This window comes from Triticum aestivum, chromosome 5B, assembly GCF_018294505.1.
Source record: "Triticum aestivum cultivar Chinese Spring chromosome 5B, IWGSC CS RefSeq v2.1, whole genome shotgun sequence".
Classification (NCBI taxonomy): Eukaryota; Viridiplantae; Streptophyta; class Magnoliopsida; order Poales; family Poaceae; genus Triticum; species Triticum aestivum.
In genome coordinates, this window is record NC_057807.1 from 469,527,451 (window position 1) to 469,546,415 (window position 18,965).

The 18,965-nt window shown below is 44.7% G+C and overlaps 1 protein-coding gene across 40 annotated transcripts; it reads left to right on the forward strand.

Moving 5' to 3' along the window:
• The first annotated feature begins 3,259 nt into the window (after nt 1-3,259).
• LOC123112540 (uncharacterized) lies at nt 3,260-13,332 on the forward strand. 40 transcript variants are annotated; one of them, XR_006455559.1, is made up of 13 exons: nt 3,265-3,570; nt 3,650-3,772; nt 3,856-3,997; nt 4,420-4,524; nt 4,622-4,709; nt 5,173-5,707; nt 5,821-5,930; nt 6,856-7,070; nt 7,746-7,821; nt 9,315-9,340; nt 10,503-11,745; nt 12,387-12,470; nt 13,091-13,332. XR_006455559.1 is itself a non-coding variant. In XM_044533555.1 (9 exons), exons 4-9 carry the CDS (start codon nt 4,431-4,433, stop codon nt 10,544-10,546), a joined length of 504 nt encoding a protein of 167 aa, XP_044389490.1. In that variant the 5' UTR covers nt 3,260-3,570; nt 3,650-3,772; nt 3,856-3,997; nt 4,420-4,430; the 3' UTR covers nt 10,547-11,537. The 40 variants fall into 40 exon arrangements, 9 of the variants coding, with proteins under 9 accessions (XP_044389490.1, XP_044389492.1, XP_044389495.1 ...); XR_006455568.1 differs by having other exon boundaries at nt 5,341-5,707; nt 6,856-7,048; XR_006455566.1 differs by having other exon boundaries at nt 5,341-5,707; nt 6,873-7,070.
• Nucleotides 13,333-18,965: the final 5,633 nt, after the last annotated feature.

Consider the following 18,965-nt stretch of genomic DNA (forward strand, 5'->3'; position numbering starts at 1 on the left):
GGGACCCAGTCCCAGTGTGTGGCTGGGCTAGGGCATCCTGCTATAAATGTTAGGGTTTGGTGCGGTGTCTGTTTGGTATTAGGTCCGGATAATCGGCACATCTTCATCAAGTGGATAGGAGTAGCAACATGTGCGGACTAATGTATTACTTTGTACGGTATTTGTGAATAATTAATAAAATGGCTGCATGCATCGTCCAAATGCAGAGACCAGGTATATCCTCCTATTCAAAAAAAAAGTGTCTGTCTCAATATGAATTGGCATCTGGCTCCATTGCAAGGCCAAAGCCAAACCAGACTTGCTCCAAAACGATGTCCTAGGAGGGATAACGGCATCGAAGGTGCCATCATCCACTTCCAATGCTTCGGAACAATAATATAAACATCTGCATGAAGAACCTGGCCCCGTAAAAAGAAAAACCATCTGCATGAAGAGAAAACAACTTCACCCGTGTGATTTCAGCAACTCATCAAAAAATTGCAAGTTGTCCATATCCCGGGGGCCGACATCTATAGGTAGTTTTTCTTCTTCTTCTGTTAAACTAACTAGCTTGCCGTTATTATTTTTCAAAATGTTGTTGCAATGTGCATGCGTGCGACACCCGGAATATGTCGTCCCGGCTGGAAGAGTCCAGTTTTCCTTATATATATATAGCAAAACTAAAGACAATTCAAGGCCTGACTATTTGTTCTGCATATCGATCTAGGTTGCTTGTTTGACCTGCCCTGGTCCGTACGTACCTGTAGCTCGTGCGGCACGTGTGTACACGCATACAATTCTACGCATGGAAGTTCTGAAGCTAGCTGCATGCATATCTCTCTCTATAAATACATCGGCCAATACGCTATGCAAATCCTAACAGCTACTAGCTCACAAGCAGTGGTCTTCTGATCCTGAACAACCGATCAACCGATCACGATGAGTTCATCGGAGGAGAAGACGTCGTGGCCGGAGGTGGTGGGGCTGCCCGTCGAGGAGGCCAAGGCGATCATCCTCCGCGACAAGCCCGGCGCCGACATCGTCGTCCTTCCCGTCGGCTCCATCGTCGACGCGCAGTTCATCGCCAACCGCGTCCGCATCTTCATCAACGGCACCACCGTCGCCGAGACTCCCATTGTTGGCTAGCTCTAGCTCATAACTAGCCTGGCTTGTCGTTGCTGGATCGATGCAAGTATGCATATGTTACCGGCTCGACAAGTCCAATAAATAACCATGGGAATTATCATGTGTGCGTTTGTTATGTATGTGTCTACAATTTCGGTATATACGTGTATATGTACTGTGTACACTGGTACCTTATTCTTTTTACCAATAATGAATTAATGATGTGTATTTGGCGTCAAGTTATTGTTTTTACATTATACAGTGCTAACTGCTCTATATGAGACTCTTTCATATGTCAGAATAGAAGATATAATTTATTTTATATTTAAGTATACATGTGAATTGCCTGACCCTATTCGCGAGTTTGGATTTTGGTTTTACTGATTAATGCATGAAACTTAATAACTTATCTATATCAGAGTTAATATAAGCTTCAACCTGTAGTTTTTTATAGATTTTTCCCGTAGATTATTAGATAACTACAACCGTGCAAAATGGTTTTTGGGAATCCAAATGGGTAGTATATATCAATCTTGTGTCACGTAAAAACACATCTGGACGGGTTGCTGGACAAAGCTTGAACTTAGACAATCAAATTATTTCTCATCCCTCTTACTGGCCAGCAGCTTCTAGAAGGGTAGATGAGTTTTTTTCCTCGAAAAGGAGACGGGTAGATAGGTTTAAAAAGCCGTTTAACTATGAAACTGTTTATTTTGCCCCATCAACTTACGGAACCGTCAAAGTTAACTAAGATCAGTTTAAGGTGGTCTTGAGTTAACAGTACAACTAAATGAGTTCAAATGGTAGCTCTTTATACACAGTGTGGATTCTTAAGATAAATGTATTTCTCTGGTTGTTCAGCATACTTACCAAAGGTAACCTACTTAAACAAGGGTGGAATGGAATTATGGAAATAAGTATTATGTTTTTTGTGGTCAAAATTAAACAAACCATCTGTTTTTTAAGTGCCCGGTTCGCAAATTTATCTTGAGTAACTTTCAATATGCTTTCAACTTTAGTGTTGTGGCTGATAATACAAGATTTGTGGGCGCTTGGTTGTCCCAGTTTGGTCAGGAAAAGGAGATGTTGGTGTTGGTGACAGTGGCCATTGCTGCTGTTTGTTGGACTATTTGGCAACACACAATGACATCTGTTTTGAGCTCAAAATGACATCGGATCATTATGCTCTTATTCATAGTTGGTTGTTGGCCAATCTTTTGGTCTATCTTACAAACAAGGCAGGAAAGGTAAAGGAAACTGAACCAGGGGTAAAACTCCCCAAGGGGTGCCAAATGAAGTTCATAATGCTGCACAAGGATGGCGTCAAGGGATCCTTCGTCCGTGGCTGAACCTGGGAAGAATCCAAGCTAGACGATGTCGAGCTACTGCTTTATACTCCATCTGTCCCAAAATTCTTATTTTACATTTGTCTAGATATGGATGTACCTAATAGTAAAACATAACTTGATATATCCGTATTTGAACAAATTTAAGACAAGAATTTTAGGACGGAGGGAGTACAATGTTGTTGTGTTGCTTTTCGCGCGCGCGCGTGTGTGTGTGGGGGAGTTATTGTGTTTTTGATGTATTGCTTGGTTGCAATGCCAATCATGCTAGCTTTGAGTTTGCTCTGTGTAATCGAGAAATAAGGGAGACGGTCACTCCCGTGCGTCCTGAGAGATCAACGACTCTCGGCCGTTGGATCGGTTTCCTTGATGCGTTTCTGGGCGTCGGATCGAGATCTGTAGGAACCTGGGCCGTCGGATCTGAGATGAACACTCCTGGAATGAACAGCAATGGCAGCAAAATGTAAATACCGTGCCCCCACCGGGGTATTTTGGTCATTTCGCGTATTGGGGGTATAAAAGGGGGGCGCTCATGTCCAGAAACCTAGCCGCCTCCTCCCTCGCTCGCTCCTGCAGCCGCCTCCCTCCTCCCTCGCTCGCGCCTCCGCCCCGCGCCTCCCCCGCGCCCAGCTCCTACCTTGCCGCCGCCTCCTCTCCCCTCCCGCGCGCCTCCTCTCCCCTCCCGCGCGCCTCCTCTCCCCTCCCCTCCCCTCCCGCGCGCCTCCTCTCCTCCCACCCACATCGCCGCCGCCGCCACCCACCGCCTCGAACGACGCTATCGGCGGCCAGATCCGCCGCAGCAGAGCGCCCCCCCCCCCCCCCCCCCCCCCCCCCCACACACACACAACGACGACGAGCAGCAGAGGAGGGAGGACGAGGAGCATGACGGCGGCGGCGGCGGGGAGCAGCAGTAGCAGGCCAAGGCGCCAAGCAGCAGCGAGCCCCGACATCTCCGCCACCGCGCAGCACAACGCCGAGCTCGCCGAGCTCCATTGCGTCCTCTCCTCCCGCCGGATTCGCCGCTCACGGCCACCATCGCTCACCCGCGACCTTGCCCGTGGTTAGGGTTTCGGGTGTTCGTCACCGGTGGCCATGGAGCTGCGCCTCCTCTCTACATCTGGTCAGTTCATCCCTTGCCCCTCCTTCCTCCTCCTCCTTCTCCTCCTCTTTCTAATCTCTCTCTTCTTTTGTAGTAGCAGAGGCGAGGAGCGGGGACGAGCCTCCTCCCATTTACTCTCTCTGTGTGTGTTCATCCGCTCGAGAACTGGATCCCGAGGGACAGAGGTGCAACCCTGCTGAGCCGCTTGATCCCAAAATTAAAGGTAATTTAAGGTATGCTTTGGGTCATTTCTGTTGCGTCTAAGATTCGTTGGTACCATTTTCAGTTTCAGTTACTATTGTTCAGATGTGATTGGCCTGGCAGCAGCTCGGGCCTGCTGAAGAATGAAGACGCAACAACAGGGGGAGGGAGATTGGAATGCTTCAGGATCCTGAAATATGATGTTAAACCTGAGCATTTATCCAAACAAGGTTAAGGTCCTGAAAAGGTATATGCATCAGCATCACATCTCTTTTGACACTAGAGTTTAGTAGTTTTGAATACCACACATATTAAATCTCAGTACAAATTCTCGCTCCTTAATCAATGGTTCAACTAATGCTATTTTTTCATAAGGGACACATTCTCGCTCCTTAATCACTGGTTCAACTAATGCTACAAATCTGAGCGGTGCTGGTTTGTTTTGATTGATCCTTGCTTATTTATTTATCATAGGGATTGGATAGCCCACATGGTTGGTTAGGAAGATAATTGATGTTCTATGCCTAATGTGTTTATGGTTCCGTTAATCAAAATGATCTTATGCTGGTTTATCTGGTGTGATGGTATTGTTTTGTCCAGGGAATTAATTCTATACGCTTTGTGAGAAAATCTTCAATCCACCTTACCTTTTTGTATCTTTCTTTACAGTTCTCAGTTACATGGAAGTGGTTATTTCCAGTCCTTTGTGGTTATCATTGGTGTTTCCTGGTTCAGAGCACCTCCATGACGGCACCCAACAGTCTCGGAGCCAAGGTGAGATCCCCCTTCTCTTCCTGCCCCTGAGATCCCTCCTATGTTTCATGGATTGTATAATGTGATTTTTGTAACTGATGGTCTTTGTTTTATATAGGTGATAAGAGCAGGGATGGACTCATTAGCATCAGCCATGTGAAGATGATTGGAAAGTCTACTGGAGTAATCCTTCTTCATGGTATACGGTACTAATATTTAGCCTAAAAGCTTTGGATATATTTAAGAAAAAATATATGGTGTTTTATTATGCATAAAGCCATTAATGTTGTGATTTTTGAATATGTGGGTTGTAAATAGATATTCTGCTGTCTTGTTACTACTGTCATGGTCATGGCTCAAGCTGCCGCCCTCTCCCCTGCACTTTGGGGAAAACAGAGAGAGCAACTGTATACTGACTCACATAGACAAACATAGCAAGAATGAACATTAATCGGAAGCCTCAACACTCACCCCGATAGAGTTTCAATCCTTCAAACCTACTTTCAGTTGTAGTATAATATGGCTCATTTCGGAGGAACAATGAAATATATATCTCAGACCACGCGCAATTTCTTTCTTTTTTGCCAAGAATGTACATGCTTTTACATGAAAATGAACTAATGGAACAATACATCACACACACACACACACACACACACACATCTATAGGTGCAGCTCGTGAAAGCTATGCTTCCACTGGGGAAAAGTTTGTTTTTTTAGGACATCAACTGTGGAAAAAGTTTGAACGTCAACAGCATATGGTAGGGGTAAAGCATGGTACAATACACACGACTCTACAACATCGGCAATGACATAGATCTCGGCATGTGTGCATAGTTGCCCTGACTTCCAGCTCCTCATGTGAGGAGGAGGAGGGCAGACAGGGGATGTGCCGCTGTAGGAGGTGGTGCAGGGCCGGGGGACCTCATACTCGGCTCCCTCATCCCCTGCGCGCCTCTTCTACTTCCTCCAGCTCTACATCAAGCGCAACCGCCTGCCCCCAGGGTCCCCCATGGCCGCAGCCGCTCCCTCTCGCGGGCCTCTCCCCGCGCGCGCTCCTGCCCCTCTCCGCCCGCGACGCCGTCGTCCGCGCCTGCGACGAGGACTCCCTCTACTACGCCGGCCTCCGCCGCTGCGCCGATGACCCCTACCACCCTGCCTCCAACCCCGCCGGCGTCATCCCGCTAGGCCTCACCGAGAACACGTAAGTGCCTCTCCCCCTCCATTTATGTTCTGTTCTGTTCTCGAAACTTTTCCGGTTTTGTTCTGGAAATCAGTATCAATAGCTTGACGTAGCTGGTGCTGATGATTGTGCAGCTATCCCTGGATTTGGTGAGGGAATGGATGGAGGAGCACCAGGAGAGGGACCTCACCATCAGCGGCTCACCACGTACCAGCCATATGACAGGATACTTGCCTCGAAGATGGTTAGCCTGACGGAACCGGCCCCTGATTCTGATTCTGGTTCCTTTCATCCCATCCATAAAAATATATCCAATTCGGTTAACTCCGGCAATGTCAAAATTAAGTGCTGCCAGAATCTTCCTTCTTCTGATTCCATCGACAGAAGCAGCCAGTTTAACAATTCATTAGTGTTTGATTCCCCATAAAAAGAAAAAAAAGTGTTTGATTATCAGCAAGGTTTCTGCAATCTGCAATGGTTGGTCCATTCAGCAGCATGATAATTATTTTGATAGATATACTTGAGAATTAACTTATTTGTGTCCATTCAACAATATGATAATTAGTCTGCGGCACATTGATAAATATATGTATGTCTTCATCTTCGGCATTAGTAGTACCACACTGCTCTGATTTGGTAGCATGGGCCTAGGCGGTTAGCCACAGTTTTGGATCAGCTCAATCGAAGAACAGTGTCCAGTTGATTATTGAACCTACAAATAGCCGTAGCAATTCCACTAGAATTTTGTGTGGTTAAGCCTGGAGTGAGGTACGATTGTTGACATGCTATTGCGTAATTATTTAAGTCAGGTTTTTAACTTTTTATATATTCTAATTGTTGCTTTATTATTTATCAACTGAGGCATGATTATTGTGTGCACTTCTTACTGAAGATGATCCTGGTGTTGTTTGTTTGACAAAAGAAAGAGAGGCTCGATGTGCATATTTATCCTTATTTTGTTCAATTATAATGGGATGAAGTTACTTCATTGACTGATAGTTGTTGGTAGTGATAGACAATAGGCTATTTACTAGAGCAGTTCAAGCAAGAATACTTCCAGAATCCATCTTGTGATCTGTTGGTAAATTAGTATTGCAGTTACTAAGCCTTTGTGCATTCCGATACAGCTCTACTGAAATGCTGCTTTCTTATGTCCATTTTAAATCCAGTCACTATGGCTGAGCAGGCATCAAGTCAAGCAAAGGGGATTTTATGGTTGCAGCCGAGACCAGTGCTTAGAAGAAATTGACAGGACAGATGAAGTATCCATATATGAGATAAAACCAGTGACAATCCATCTAATACCATGGGTCCACATGATGAGAAGGATATTTGCATACCAGGGAAAGCATCACATAAGAGGTCATTTTTCTCAGTTTCATAGGTATTACAGAATTGTCTGGGTCGAACTTTATGTTATTCATAGAAAGAAATGCATGAGGCAAAGATTGTTATAACACCCAATAACTGAGAAAAAACACCAGTTCAGGCTTCTAAACTCCACTATTAGAAAGTAGGACCATGAGAGCAGAACAAAGAAACTACGTGTCTATGCTTTTCAAATGCTTTGCAGCCATGTTTCCTCCATGCTTCTACATGATAATTAGGATGCAGGCAACTGGCAAGTACACTAGCTGAACTTAAATACTTGAACTACAACTGAATATATGCATGTCCCACATCAGGCCAGTGCGATCGTCGCCTAGCTAGCCGAATATGTATATGAAACCCTCTTGTTTTTTTATAAGAGAACTAAAAATAGCAATCAGTATGAAAGCTATGACGACCTAAATCTAATGTGATTTATGTGCTTACTTCATTTCAGTCTGTACCGTGAAATTCAAGGAACAATCAATGTATCACACCAGATTTATTTGTACCTTTTATCTCACACCAGATCAATGTCTCCGTCACCTAGCCCACCGAGTTAACATGCAAACCTCTTCTTTTATTATAGAAAAGGGAAAACATATGCAGCAGATGCTAGCTAAATTATGATCGATGCAGTTTAAGCTAATTCATGTGTTTACGTTGCTTCTCTTCTTATTGTAAAATTTAGGGGACGAAAGTTACTCTGTCTGCACCATGTCAGGAGGGTGCTTTTGGATGTCGACTTCATTTATTTCATATGTAAGGTAAGGATTTAAAGGTCAAACATCTCATGCTTGGTTACTTTTCTGTGTATGTATGTTCCTTGCATGGTTTTGAGTTTCGGAGTTAATGGGGATTAAAATTATACGTTTTTTGGATTCTGATTCAGTGAGATGCTTAAACAATGATAATTTTTACTTTCAAACAAATTTGATGCTGACTTGTGATATATTTCTCAGTTTCCTTACCCTTGTGTGTTCAGCTACCTATTCTACAAGTTTTATTGTAGGAAACCTCCATTTATATTACTGAGTAGTTTACTCGATTGAGCAGTTCACTCAATCGAGGTTCAAGTGTTAGGTTATCGTGGCGTATCTTTTAGTTTCTGAAACACACATTGTTTGGTTCAAATAGAGATGTGTAGCAGAGACGTTCAAGCGGAAAATGGCAATTACTAACTACTCCCTCCGTCCGGGAAAAGTTGTCTCCATGGTCTTTTTCTGAAAACACCCCCGGCGAATTCCCGACAAACCCGCAGCTCCCCGTCGTCTCCCCCGCCCCTCTGTCGTGCTCCCTCGCGCCTCGGCAGCTCGGCTCCTCCGCAGCCCCCCGCAGGTCCCCGCGTCGCCGGAGCTCTCCTGCCCCAAGCCTCCCCCACCCCACGCCTCCCCCGCAGCTTCCCTCTCCTTGTTCCCCTCCTCTTTCCCCGTGGTGATCCACGGCGAGGAGAAGGCTCGATTTTTCTTCGATCTACTCGGCGGCGGCCATTTCCAAGTCCTCCTCCTCGGCGCTGCGGCGGCGGGGCCGAGCAGAAGAAGTGGATGCGCGAGTATGCGGCAAAGGAGGTCACCTTCGGCATTGGCGCGCACGTCGGCATGCTGTGGTGCGTTAACGAACTCGCGAACGCCGTCAAGGTCACCATGTGCGGTGCGAAGGGAGGGGCCGCGGCGGCGGCGCCGTGGTGGAGGCTTCCCGTGGAGGTGCTGCTACTGTGGGCGACGCGCGCAGCGAGGAGCGCGTGGTCGGTGCCCGTCGCCATCGCGCTGCTCGGGATCGCCGTGCGGGGCCGCCGGATGCGGAGGCAGAGCAAGGCCGTGGCGCGCTTGCGGCTTGTCCTTGACGATAAGGTCAGGCCCTTTGCCCCTTTCAGCCCCATGCCGCGTCCCAATCACTTGATATTGCCCCGCTGTGCTTGTGCTTGATGTGATCTTTGTGCTTCACGGGAAAAATGTTGAAATTCAGTTTGCAAAGAATTGCATTGAACCTCTCTGCAAATTCCTGAACTTGACGAACCAGCTCAACAAGCTGCTATTTTTAGCATTCCCCTTCCTTTTTTGTGCCTGCAGGACTATAGTAGGTTTTGATGCTAGTTCAGTGATTTAATTGTTATAGCTCGCTGCAATGTGATGTTCAGTCATTAGTGCCTGCAGTACCAAATGTGATGTTTGATATTTGCAACTTGGTCATAACTCTGATTATCCAAACCAACATCAACATTTACTCATCTGCTAACTTATGCTTCCTCAATGGTGGGCAGGTCTAGGTTATTCAGGCCAATGACAGGTATTCCTTCAGGAGCTGCTAGCTAACAAAATTGTCCATTGTAGTTCAGTGATTGCACAAAATGTGTCCAGAATCTAGCCTAATTTATTTACTGTCAATATCCTGTGTTGTAATTCAGATGTTTACAAATTCAGTGCCACACTGAAATTTTGATCTACCTTCACCAAGTTCAGTAAATCTTAACTCTTAATGTCAGATTGTTAATTCTGAAACTGTGATTTCTGGAGTACATGTGGAGTAGTAGGATCTGAAGATTTTGTGTGTCTAGATGTCGTTGCTGGAGTACATTATCTACCAAAATCACCGCAATCAAGAGTACACAAAGTCTAGATATGCACCATGTTCCTGTTAATTCTGAAACACACCCTGTTAGTTGCTACTCCATCTAACAGTGTTGCCACCATGTTCTTGTCCTGTTAATCAAGAGTGCTACTCCATCTAACTGTCATGAGGGATTATATAGGGTGAATTTGCAATGCAATGCCAGTACTACACCTGACGATTTGCAACGCCAGTGTGAATTTGCAGTGCAAAAAAATCGTTAGAAATTAGAGTTTCTCAGATAAATTGTGAGAAAATTAGAGTTTCTCAGATATGCCAGCAAGAAAATTCCTGTTGTTAAATTTACTGAAAATTCAGTTAATTTGGCTTTACTGTAAACTTTACCGAAACTAAATTCAGTTAACTCCTTACAATAATTTGGAATTTGACCACAAGGAGCAGTCAACAAGAATGTTCCAATGAACCATTTTTTGGATGACCCATAAGACTAACTGAAGAAAACCGTATGTATAAAGACTGCAACTTTTTGATTGAAAATGTTATTCTCCTGGTCAAGACTACAACATTTGATTGATTGTTTTGAAAAATATACTGCTGTCTTGAGGAATCTGGTGGAACGTTGATTTGTTTCCAAAATAAATTGATTGATTGTGCACTGAAAATATTTGGAAATATACTCCAGACTTGAGGAATTGGTGGAATCATATTGATTCTTTCCAAAATAAAATTGATTGATTGTGCACTGAAATTATTTGGAAATATACTCCAATCTCGAGGAACCTGGTGGAATCATATTGATTGTTTGTTTCCAAAAATGGATTGTTAATTTGCTTCCAGAAAATGATTGATTGTTTGTTTCCAAACATCTTCATGCGTCCAGCAGGTAGGCGGCGGCGGAATGCCTACGAGAGGCGGGGCCGGTGATTGGATTCGTAGCAGCAGCAGCAGAGGCGGGGGCGGGGAAAGAGCGTTTGGCTACCAGCTCGGTGACCGTCGGGTGGGCGATTCCGTCACTTAGGTGGCCGGCGCAATCACGCAGGTAGGCGGCGGCGGAATCGCGCAGGTGGTCGGCGGTTGGTCCTGGCGACGCGCGGTGGAATCGGGGACCAGCTCGCCTCCGGTGGGCGGCGGAATCAATGGGCAACTGTTCTCGGGTGGGCGGCGCGGGTGTTCGTGGGTGTCTGCGATCGCCGGAATCGCCAGCACGGCGGCGGAATCCGACCGCGCCGGCCCCTGGCGACGGGAGGAGGACGGGCGGAGGGAGGAGAAGGAGACTGGTACCTACTTCAGACACTTTTCAAATTTCGAGGGTTGTTTTGCAAAAAGAACATTACACTGCGCTCTGGACAACTTTTCCCGGACGGAGGGAGTACTAAGTAAACAATCCAAATGATGTGCATCATGTAATGAAGGTAAAGCTCTCTATTTCCCAGATTAGGGAACAGGGGAACTTAAGCTTAAGTTAGTTTTGCTCATCACCTGATCCTGCCACCGCGGCCCATGGAGGCACTGTTGCAGGGGCCACAGCTGCCACCATTCCTGTCCAAGACGTACGATCTCGAAGGCGAGCCGCAGCTGGACGGGGTCATCTCCTGGGGTCCTTCGTCGTGTGGAATTCTTCCACCTTCGACCGGGACGTGCTCCCGCACAACTTCAAGCACAAGAACTTCTCCAGCTTCGTCAGCCAGCCCAATCATCTGTTCTCATTTTTCTTTTCTTTTACAATCTCTCACTGGATTACTATTCATGATGCCGTCCTCTGCTGGGGAGGCACTCTGTTTCTGTTTGGTATCTGGCACTCTGTTTCGGATGCTCTGTTTTTCGTTTTGTTCCTTCTGGTTTCTGCTGATGTACTCAACCCAAATCTGTTGTGTGTGTGTGTGTGTGTATATATATATATACTCTTTGTACTTCCCTTCTTAATTTTAGTGAGAGGAGTTGTGGTTTGTAATGCCAATTTGGTGTTTCTTTTGTTAGCGGAATCGTGGTCTGTAATGCCAGTTTGGCCTTTCCCGAAAGAACTGGTTTATCTTCATCACTGAAATAATCCTGATTCCTAAGGAGTTGATCCTTGATGGCAAGCTTAACCATTTGCTGGGATGCGACGCTGCTCTCGCTCAAATGTAAGCTTCGCAATCCAAATGTGTATACGCATTTGTATTTGCACATACTGCAAAATCGTTCTCTCCAATAGAAAAATAAGAACACGGCAGCATATTTGGTTGTTTTTTGCTGCTCTGCGCGACCAGCATTCTTCTCAACTCCTCTGTCTGCCTCCTTAACAGGATTGGTCTGGTGCAGTTTTACTCCTTGTAATTTATCATTTCTCCATATCGCCATATTTCTCAGAATTTATCGCTGTGTATTTCAAAACTATAAATACCATAGTGCAACTACTACAGATTCTTTTTAAGGGTAGTGAAGACTTTTTTTGGTGGGTAACACTCCTCAGTTTGCTTCCTGTTTTGTACAAGGATTGGAAGAGCAATTTGGTTTAGTCTTTGTTCAGTTATACTCCCTCTATCTTTTTAGAGACTCCAATATGGACTACATATAGAGAAAAATGAGTGAATCTACACTCTAAAATATGCCTGGTAGTAACTTTATGAATGAAACTCCAGTTGCAACGAAAGCACCTTATGGTACAGCTCCTAAAGTTCCAGGTCTTGATGAGTTAAGTAGTAGTAGCCATATGTTTGTTATGTCTAGGACTTATGATGGATGTTACATTTTCTTAATGAAGCCTTTTCACTTGCCAATGCAGGTGAATGATTATCTTTTGAGATATATAGGATTGCTCTAAGATGCTTTATGGGCCCCGAGTGCCGGAAAGATGTGTAGTTTATAGGTAAGTTGCAAGTGAATATCGGAGACCCTTATTTCTTACCGTACTTTCTTTTGAGATTGGTATTCATATTATGCTTAAAGCTCAAGCCTTTTCCACCTGAACTATACCTATTGTTACAGGATTAGTTAAAACTCGGTTCTTGGGGTTTACTTAGATGAACTGAAAAGATAGTACAATTTTATCCATAATGTATTCCATCTTCTTTTGCTCCTTTTAATTTTACGTCTAGGTACATCCATTTCTCCGACAAGTATTTCCGGATGAAGGTTGTATTTTTTTGCCTTTATTTGCATTTTACCCTCAAATAGATGGACATGACTTGATCTGAGTCATAAGTCATCACTGATTGCATAGGAGTAGGCCGGGGTAACAGTGTCCAATACCACACCCTTTCTTATCAAGTTTCTTACATGCGTTTGTTACATTCATTTCACCTGTATCTCCTCTTCTGTTCTACAATTCCTTTTACTTATGATTTCTTATTATAGTGGCAAATTTTAATTGCTTGGGTTGTTGCTGCTATGAAAATATATTTCTATCTTTTAGGTCTGTTACTTTAGTCTCTCACTTTCTCTCTCTGATTTCATAATGATATGAACTTCTATTATATATGCTGCAAGATTGGAGAGATTCTTTTCAAACTCAACCTGTGTCACGAGCTACTTGGTTACTTCTCATTACTTGGAGGATGCATGGATTGGAGAGATTATGGATGAGGACTGAATTATGTGTAGCTATGATATCTTTTAATTTTGGTCATATGTATCTTACAAGAATTCCAGTATATATTTTGGTCACCTGTATCAGAATAAGGATGCACATTTAATTATTACAACCTCCAAGCCCATCATTTGGAATTTTATGCAGTTTCTTCTGATGCAAATATTTAGTTCATTGTGTAATTCTATTAGATCATCATGGATGAGACCTGAATAATGTATAGACATGATGGATGCTCTTATTCCTTATGACTCATCATCAAAACTGACTATGGTGTGGACTGTGGATAACACTTTTATCATGGGCCACTTACTGGTTTCTAGCTTGTCATGTCAGTCCTTGCAGCAATTTTTTGGTGGGGATATATATGGGTAATGTGGAGAAGTAATTGGCGGCTGTGTTTCCTCCAACATCCAGACTGACAAGAAAAATCCCTGCAGTCAATCTTGCGATTCACCAGACTAGTGGTGAGGATTTGGTGAATCGTGTACATATTATCATATCGAGGCGAAACCGGCATCATTCATATGGTTCATGGCGAAGCCATGGTGTGCACCATGACACTGGATCTGGACGATGTACTGAGAGGCACTAACATTTTACCCTTTTTGGTTGATCGTATAACACTGAAATTGTCTTTCTTTTCGTATGTCATGCTACTTCTCTTATTAAGAATGTACCACTTGCTTCTAATGGCTATAACATGACAAAGCGCACTTCCTGTCAAGTGGCTATAACATGTGAATGTTTCTTTTTAATTTTATTTTGTTATATCATGTTTGAGTAAGTATGATAAACCTGAATTACTACTAACTTGATCATTACTTGCATAACCATAACGTTGGCACCGGCACCCTCGCGCCAAGGCGCGTTGCCGATCTAGTGTTGTTATATAGGCCGAGGGTAGTCTGAAGTTTGAGGCTTTTACCTGCTCTCTTATTAAGACATTTATAGTTATTTATTCTATAAAGGGTATTTTTATTGATTCATAATTTTGCATCAATACCATAAGCATATACCTAGCCTCTACATGATTAGGATGCATACAACTAAAAATGTACACATACTAAAGATAAAAACAAAAACTTAGGCTTTTATCGAAAAAGGCTTTCACCGCGCTTTACAGATAAAGCAAACCGCCCGAGCCAATCATCTAACAAGGTTCACACACACACACACACACACAAGGTCCACAAACACACACAATATCAAATGGGGTTAATGCTGAGGGCACAACTCAACAAGCCCTGAAACCGCACACACACACACACACACACAAACACACACACACACACACACACGCGCGCGCGCGCACACACACACACACACAGCAGCAGCCCGAAACAGCAGGCCTAATCGGGCTCTGGAGGAGGGGGCGGCAGTGGGGGCACCACACGGAAGGCCATTGAGTGAAGGTCGACGAGGAGGGTGTCGATGGCGTCCCGGTCCTGGGGGCGGCTAAGCGGCCGCCAAAGCTGCAGGTAACCACATAGTTTAAAGACCGCGCCAGTCACACGTCGAAGAGGCACTTTCTGAATGACAAGCTTGTTGCAGATTGTCCAAAGCGTCTAGGCGAGGACCCAACGCAAATCCATCTAATATGGCGGTGGCAAGGGCGAAGGCATGGATCTCGGCAAGTAGGTTCGGGAAGTTGGTGTTACACCACTGTCCACCGACCGTCTCGCGAAAGCAAGACCACAGGAATTGGGCCGTGGAGGAGGAGAAGAAGATGTGATTAGCATCCTCCACTGTGCCACAGAGAGGGCACATCCCATCTCCTGGGCCGTTACGCTTGAGGACCTCCACCCCAGAGGGTAGGCGTACCCGAATCCACTGCCACATGAAGATCCTGATCTTCAGAGAGAGTCGGATGTCCCAAATCAGGTTAAAGGGCTCAGCGGTCGACGAAGGAGCGATGGCCGAGTATAAGGATTTTGTGGAGAAGCGGCCGGTGGACTCTAGCCGCCAAGATATGGAGTCAGGAGCACCCTCAACGTCCATTGGCAGAAAGGTGACGTCCTGGAGGAGGGAGTCCTAAGCGGACACCTCGAGGGGGCCGAAGGGGCGCCGGAAAGCGAGACGCCCTAAGTCAATAAGGGTTGTCTCGACAGAGACCCGAGGGTCAACCGCTATGGAGAATAATTCCGGGAATCAAGCGGCCAAGGGAGAGTCCCCCACCCAACGATCGAACCAGAACCATGTCAAGGACCCGGAGCCAACCGAAATGGACGTGCCGATGCGGAGGACGGGTATTAGCTGTATCACAGCCTGTCAGAACTGGGAGCCACCACAGCGCTGGCAGAAAGCTAGGGGTTGACCATGAAGGTAGTTATTCCGGATGATGGTTAGCCAGAGTCCCCCATCCCCATTGGCGATTCTCCAGAGCCATCGGTTCAGGAAAGAAATGTTCATGCGTCGAGAAGACAAGATCCCAAGACCTCCCTAGTCCTTGGGCTTGCAAATATCAGGCCAGCTCACCATATGGTATTTCTGCTTCTCGCCCTCGCCTGCCCAGAAAAACTTGGACTGGTACTTGGCGATCTCCTGATGTAGAGTCTCATGAAGGCTATAGAAGCTCATAGGAACAACCATAAGAGGCTGGACAACGAGGAGTCAATGAGGATCACCCTGGCCGCCTTCGAGAGCCACCTTCCCTTACACGACTCTACCCAGTGCGCATCCGAATCACCGCCGGGCGGAGGTCGGCCACGGTCAGTCTGGAATCACTAATGAGTATCCCCAAGTAAGAGGTGGGGAAAGTACCCAGCCGACAATTTAGCCGGCCGGCCATGGCTTGGGCTTCCTCAGGGGAGTAGCCCAGAATCATCACTTCGCTCTTATCAAAGTTGATTGTGAGCCCGGACATCTATTGGAAGCATAGGAGGAGGAACTTCAGATTACTGATGTCGGATGCGGAGCCCTCCACCATTATATGGTATCGTCTATCTATTGTAGGAGGGAGACCCCTTCCCCTCCTACCAGGTGAGGAGCTACGCCATGGACATGGCCAGCAGATTTGGCCTTATCCAGGATGACGGCAAGGGCATCGACCACCATGTTAAACAGAAACGGGAAGAACAGGTCGCCTTGGCGTACCCCACAAAAGGTGGGAAAGTATGGCCCGATCTCGCCGTTAATGTTAACTGCGGTCCTACCGTAGGTGACGAGCTGCATAACTCTGGTCAACCACCGATCATCAAAGCCCCTGCGGAGCAAGACTTCCCGAATGAAGGGCCAGTGAAAAAGAAATACAAGAGGCAACTCTCTTTCATTCAAGAAAAAGAACCAACCTGTGGTAGGGATGGTTAGGTGGACACGTACCCGTCGACTACGAGACGCCTACAATGACTTCATAAAATCTCTAAATGATATGCTGGCTCAGTCTATGAGAGGTGCTCATAGAGATAGAGCGTGCGTGTGTGCGTTCATAAATGTGAGTGTATGCACGTTTATATGAGCGTTTGGGTCTGTACTGTATTAAAAAAACATATATTACGGGGAAACGAAAGCCAAGACTTTGTTGACCTTTTAGTAAAAAAAAACTGTTTGTCTTATCGTATATGCCAACCCCGCAAGTTGAAATAACTATTCTTCCATGTAGTCCTAAACGAAAATAGTCATGCATATGTCCATCCGTCCTTATCACCTACCTGTGCATTGTCTTCGCGGCCCCGATCCGTGGATTGCAAGGAAGTAAACTGACCGGCCAACATGAATTTGTCAAAGCCAACGGGGACAAACAGGTAGCTACGTATACGATCAAAAAAAAACAACAACAGGTAGCTACGTTTGCTTGCTTGAAATGATCAATCACTTCCATACATGCACATGGTACTCGAACAATTCCCATCTACTTTCAGTAGTGACCTAAAGTCTTTTATATTTATTCACAGAGGGAGTGCCGTTCTTCGTTTGAACATGCACGGTACTTCACCACGCATATGCACAGATCAAACAAGCAAACCATCGACCTAATTTAATCGCTTTGTTGGTTATGATGGGTGACGCATACATAGTGACCATGATGAAGATAGTAGAACTATATATAGATCGCGTTGTACAAAAGTGTGGACAATACAATACATTTCTAGCATTGCCCAGTGCCACGTCTGCGTAGCCAGGATTTAGCTCATTGATATTCATTAATAAAAGATCTTACATCAATTAACCAATTTGTTGGCCTGTATAATTAATACTCCCTCCGTTATAAAGTAATTAATTGATGTTTCATGTTTGTCCTATGTCAAATTTGTTTAAGTTTAACCAACTTTACAAAACAATATGCTAAAATTTACAACACCAAATACATATCTCTACGACTTCAAAAGAATGTAATGTTCCTATTTCACCTATCTTTCCACCACCTTTCATCCAACCTTCCATGTATATGATAATCAATTATCTTAATTTACCTACCTTCTGAACCAATTCCACTTTACTTTACTTATCAAACTTTTAACTAAAATATAAGGTAATTCACAGTCAGAATTTGATGAATATTTATTTACATAATTGCATTATTATTGATAGGTAAATCACAAGCTAAGCGTATTAGAATATTTATATCCCGTTGCAATGCATGGGCATTGTTCTACTATAGTACAAAAATATATATTATAAATAGTCTAATGAAACTAATTTGGTGTTTCAGATGTTAATATATTTTTTTCTATAAAATTGGTTAAACTTAAATAAATTTAACTTAGGACAAATGCAGAACTTCAATTATGGTGGAACGGAGGTAGTACCTCATGTTAGAGCATCTCCAACACCGACACCCATATCTCGCCCAAGCCATCTAATGTGTCCCACATTGTCCGCAGACCAGTTCGGGTGTCTGTTTTACCGCAAATCGAAAGCAAACCAGGATGCTTTGCGGCAGTTCAGACACCAGCCATGTTTTTTTCGATAAAGGACATTTGTTGAATTGATATATCGAGGTGATACAATCGCATCTAAAGAATGCCCGGCCTCTGCATAACTCGATGCACACAGCCAAAAAGTCCAACCGACCCAAAAAATAAAATTGTTTTACAACTTCAAAAAAGATAAATTAGTCCAGCCTATGATGTGGCAGATCCTATCCGAAGATCACACTGCCATCCATGGGGGGAGAAAACCTCTCTGGCCGTACGCTCCAGCCACGTAGACGCCATCATAAAAAGGTCCCTGTCCACCGGTCTCTACATGATAGACCAAGTACGGAGCCATCACGTACATACATGAATAACCTGCATAGGAGATAAACACATTTTTTTATTAAAAACCACATCATTACCGGTAAGCCACAATGCCCAACATAAGGCAGCCGCCCCCACAAGAATATGTGCAGAAAATTGTTTATCAATACCTCTCAACCAGTTGTCGAACATGTTACGAGCACTGCATGGTGGGTATTTGAAGCCACTTAAACTATGGCCAAAACCGCCCGAGCGAATTTACACTCAAAAAATAAGTGCTTAATAGACTCGTCATGTTGGCAAAAGACACACGCCTTGGTGGCTTGCCAGTTGCGTCTTGCCAGATTATCTCTAGTTAAGATAACCCTCTGTTTAGGAACTAGAGGAATATCTTCACTCTTAGAGGGATTTTAAGCTTCCACAGTTTCCTGTTATCAACCGGAACATCACAATGGACCATTGCATCATACATGGATTTGACTGTAAACTAGCAATTCTGATGCAAATTCGACCGAAAGATATTCAGTTCATCTGACGGCTGAATAGCCTCTAGACGTATGAGTAGCTCATTCCAAGCTGCCAGGCGAGGTCCTAA

Coding starts and splice junctions, on each gene's coding strand:
- LOC123112540 (XM_044533553.1), top strand. CDS start 4,431: ATGGAAGTGGTTATTTCCAGTCCTTTGTGGTTATCATTGGTGTTTCCT. Junction 4,525..4,621: donor CCAACAGTCTCGGAGCCAAG/GTGAGATCCCCC, acceptor TGTTTTATATAG/GTGATAAGAGCAGGGATGGA. Junction 7,071..7,745: donor CATTTTTCTCAGTTTCATAG/GTATTACAGAAT, acceptor TGTAAAATTTAG/GGGACGAAAGTTACTCTGTC.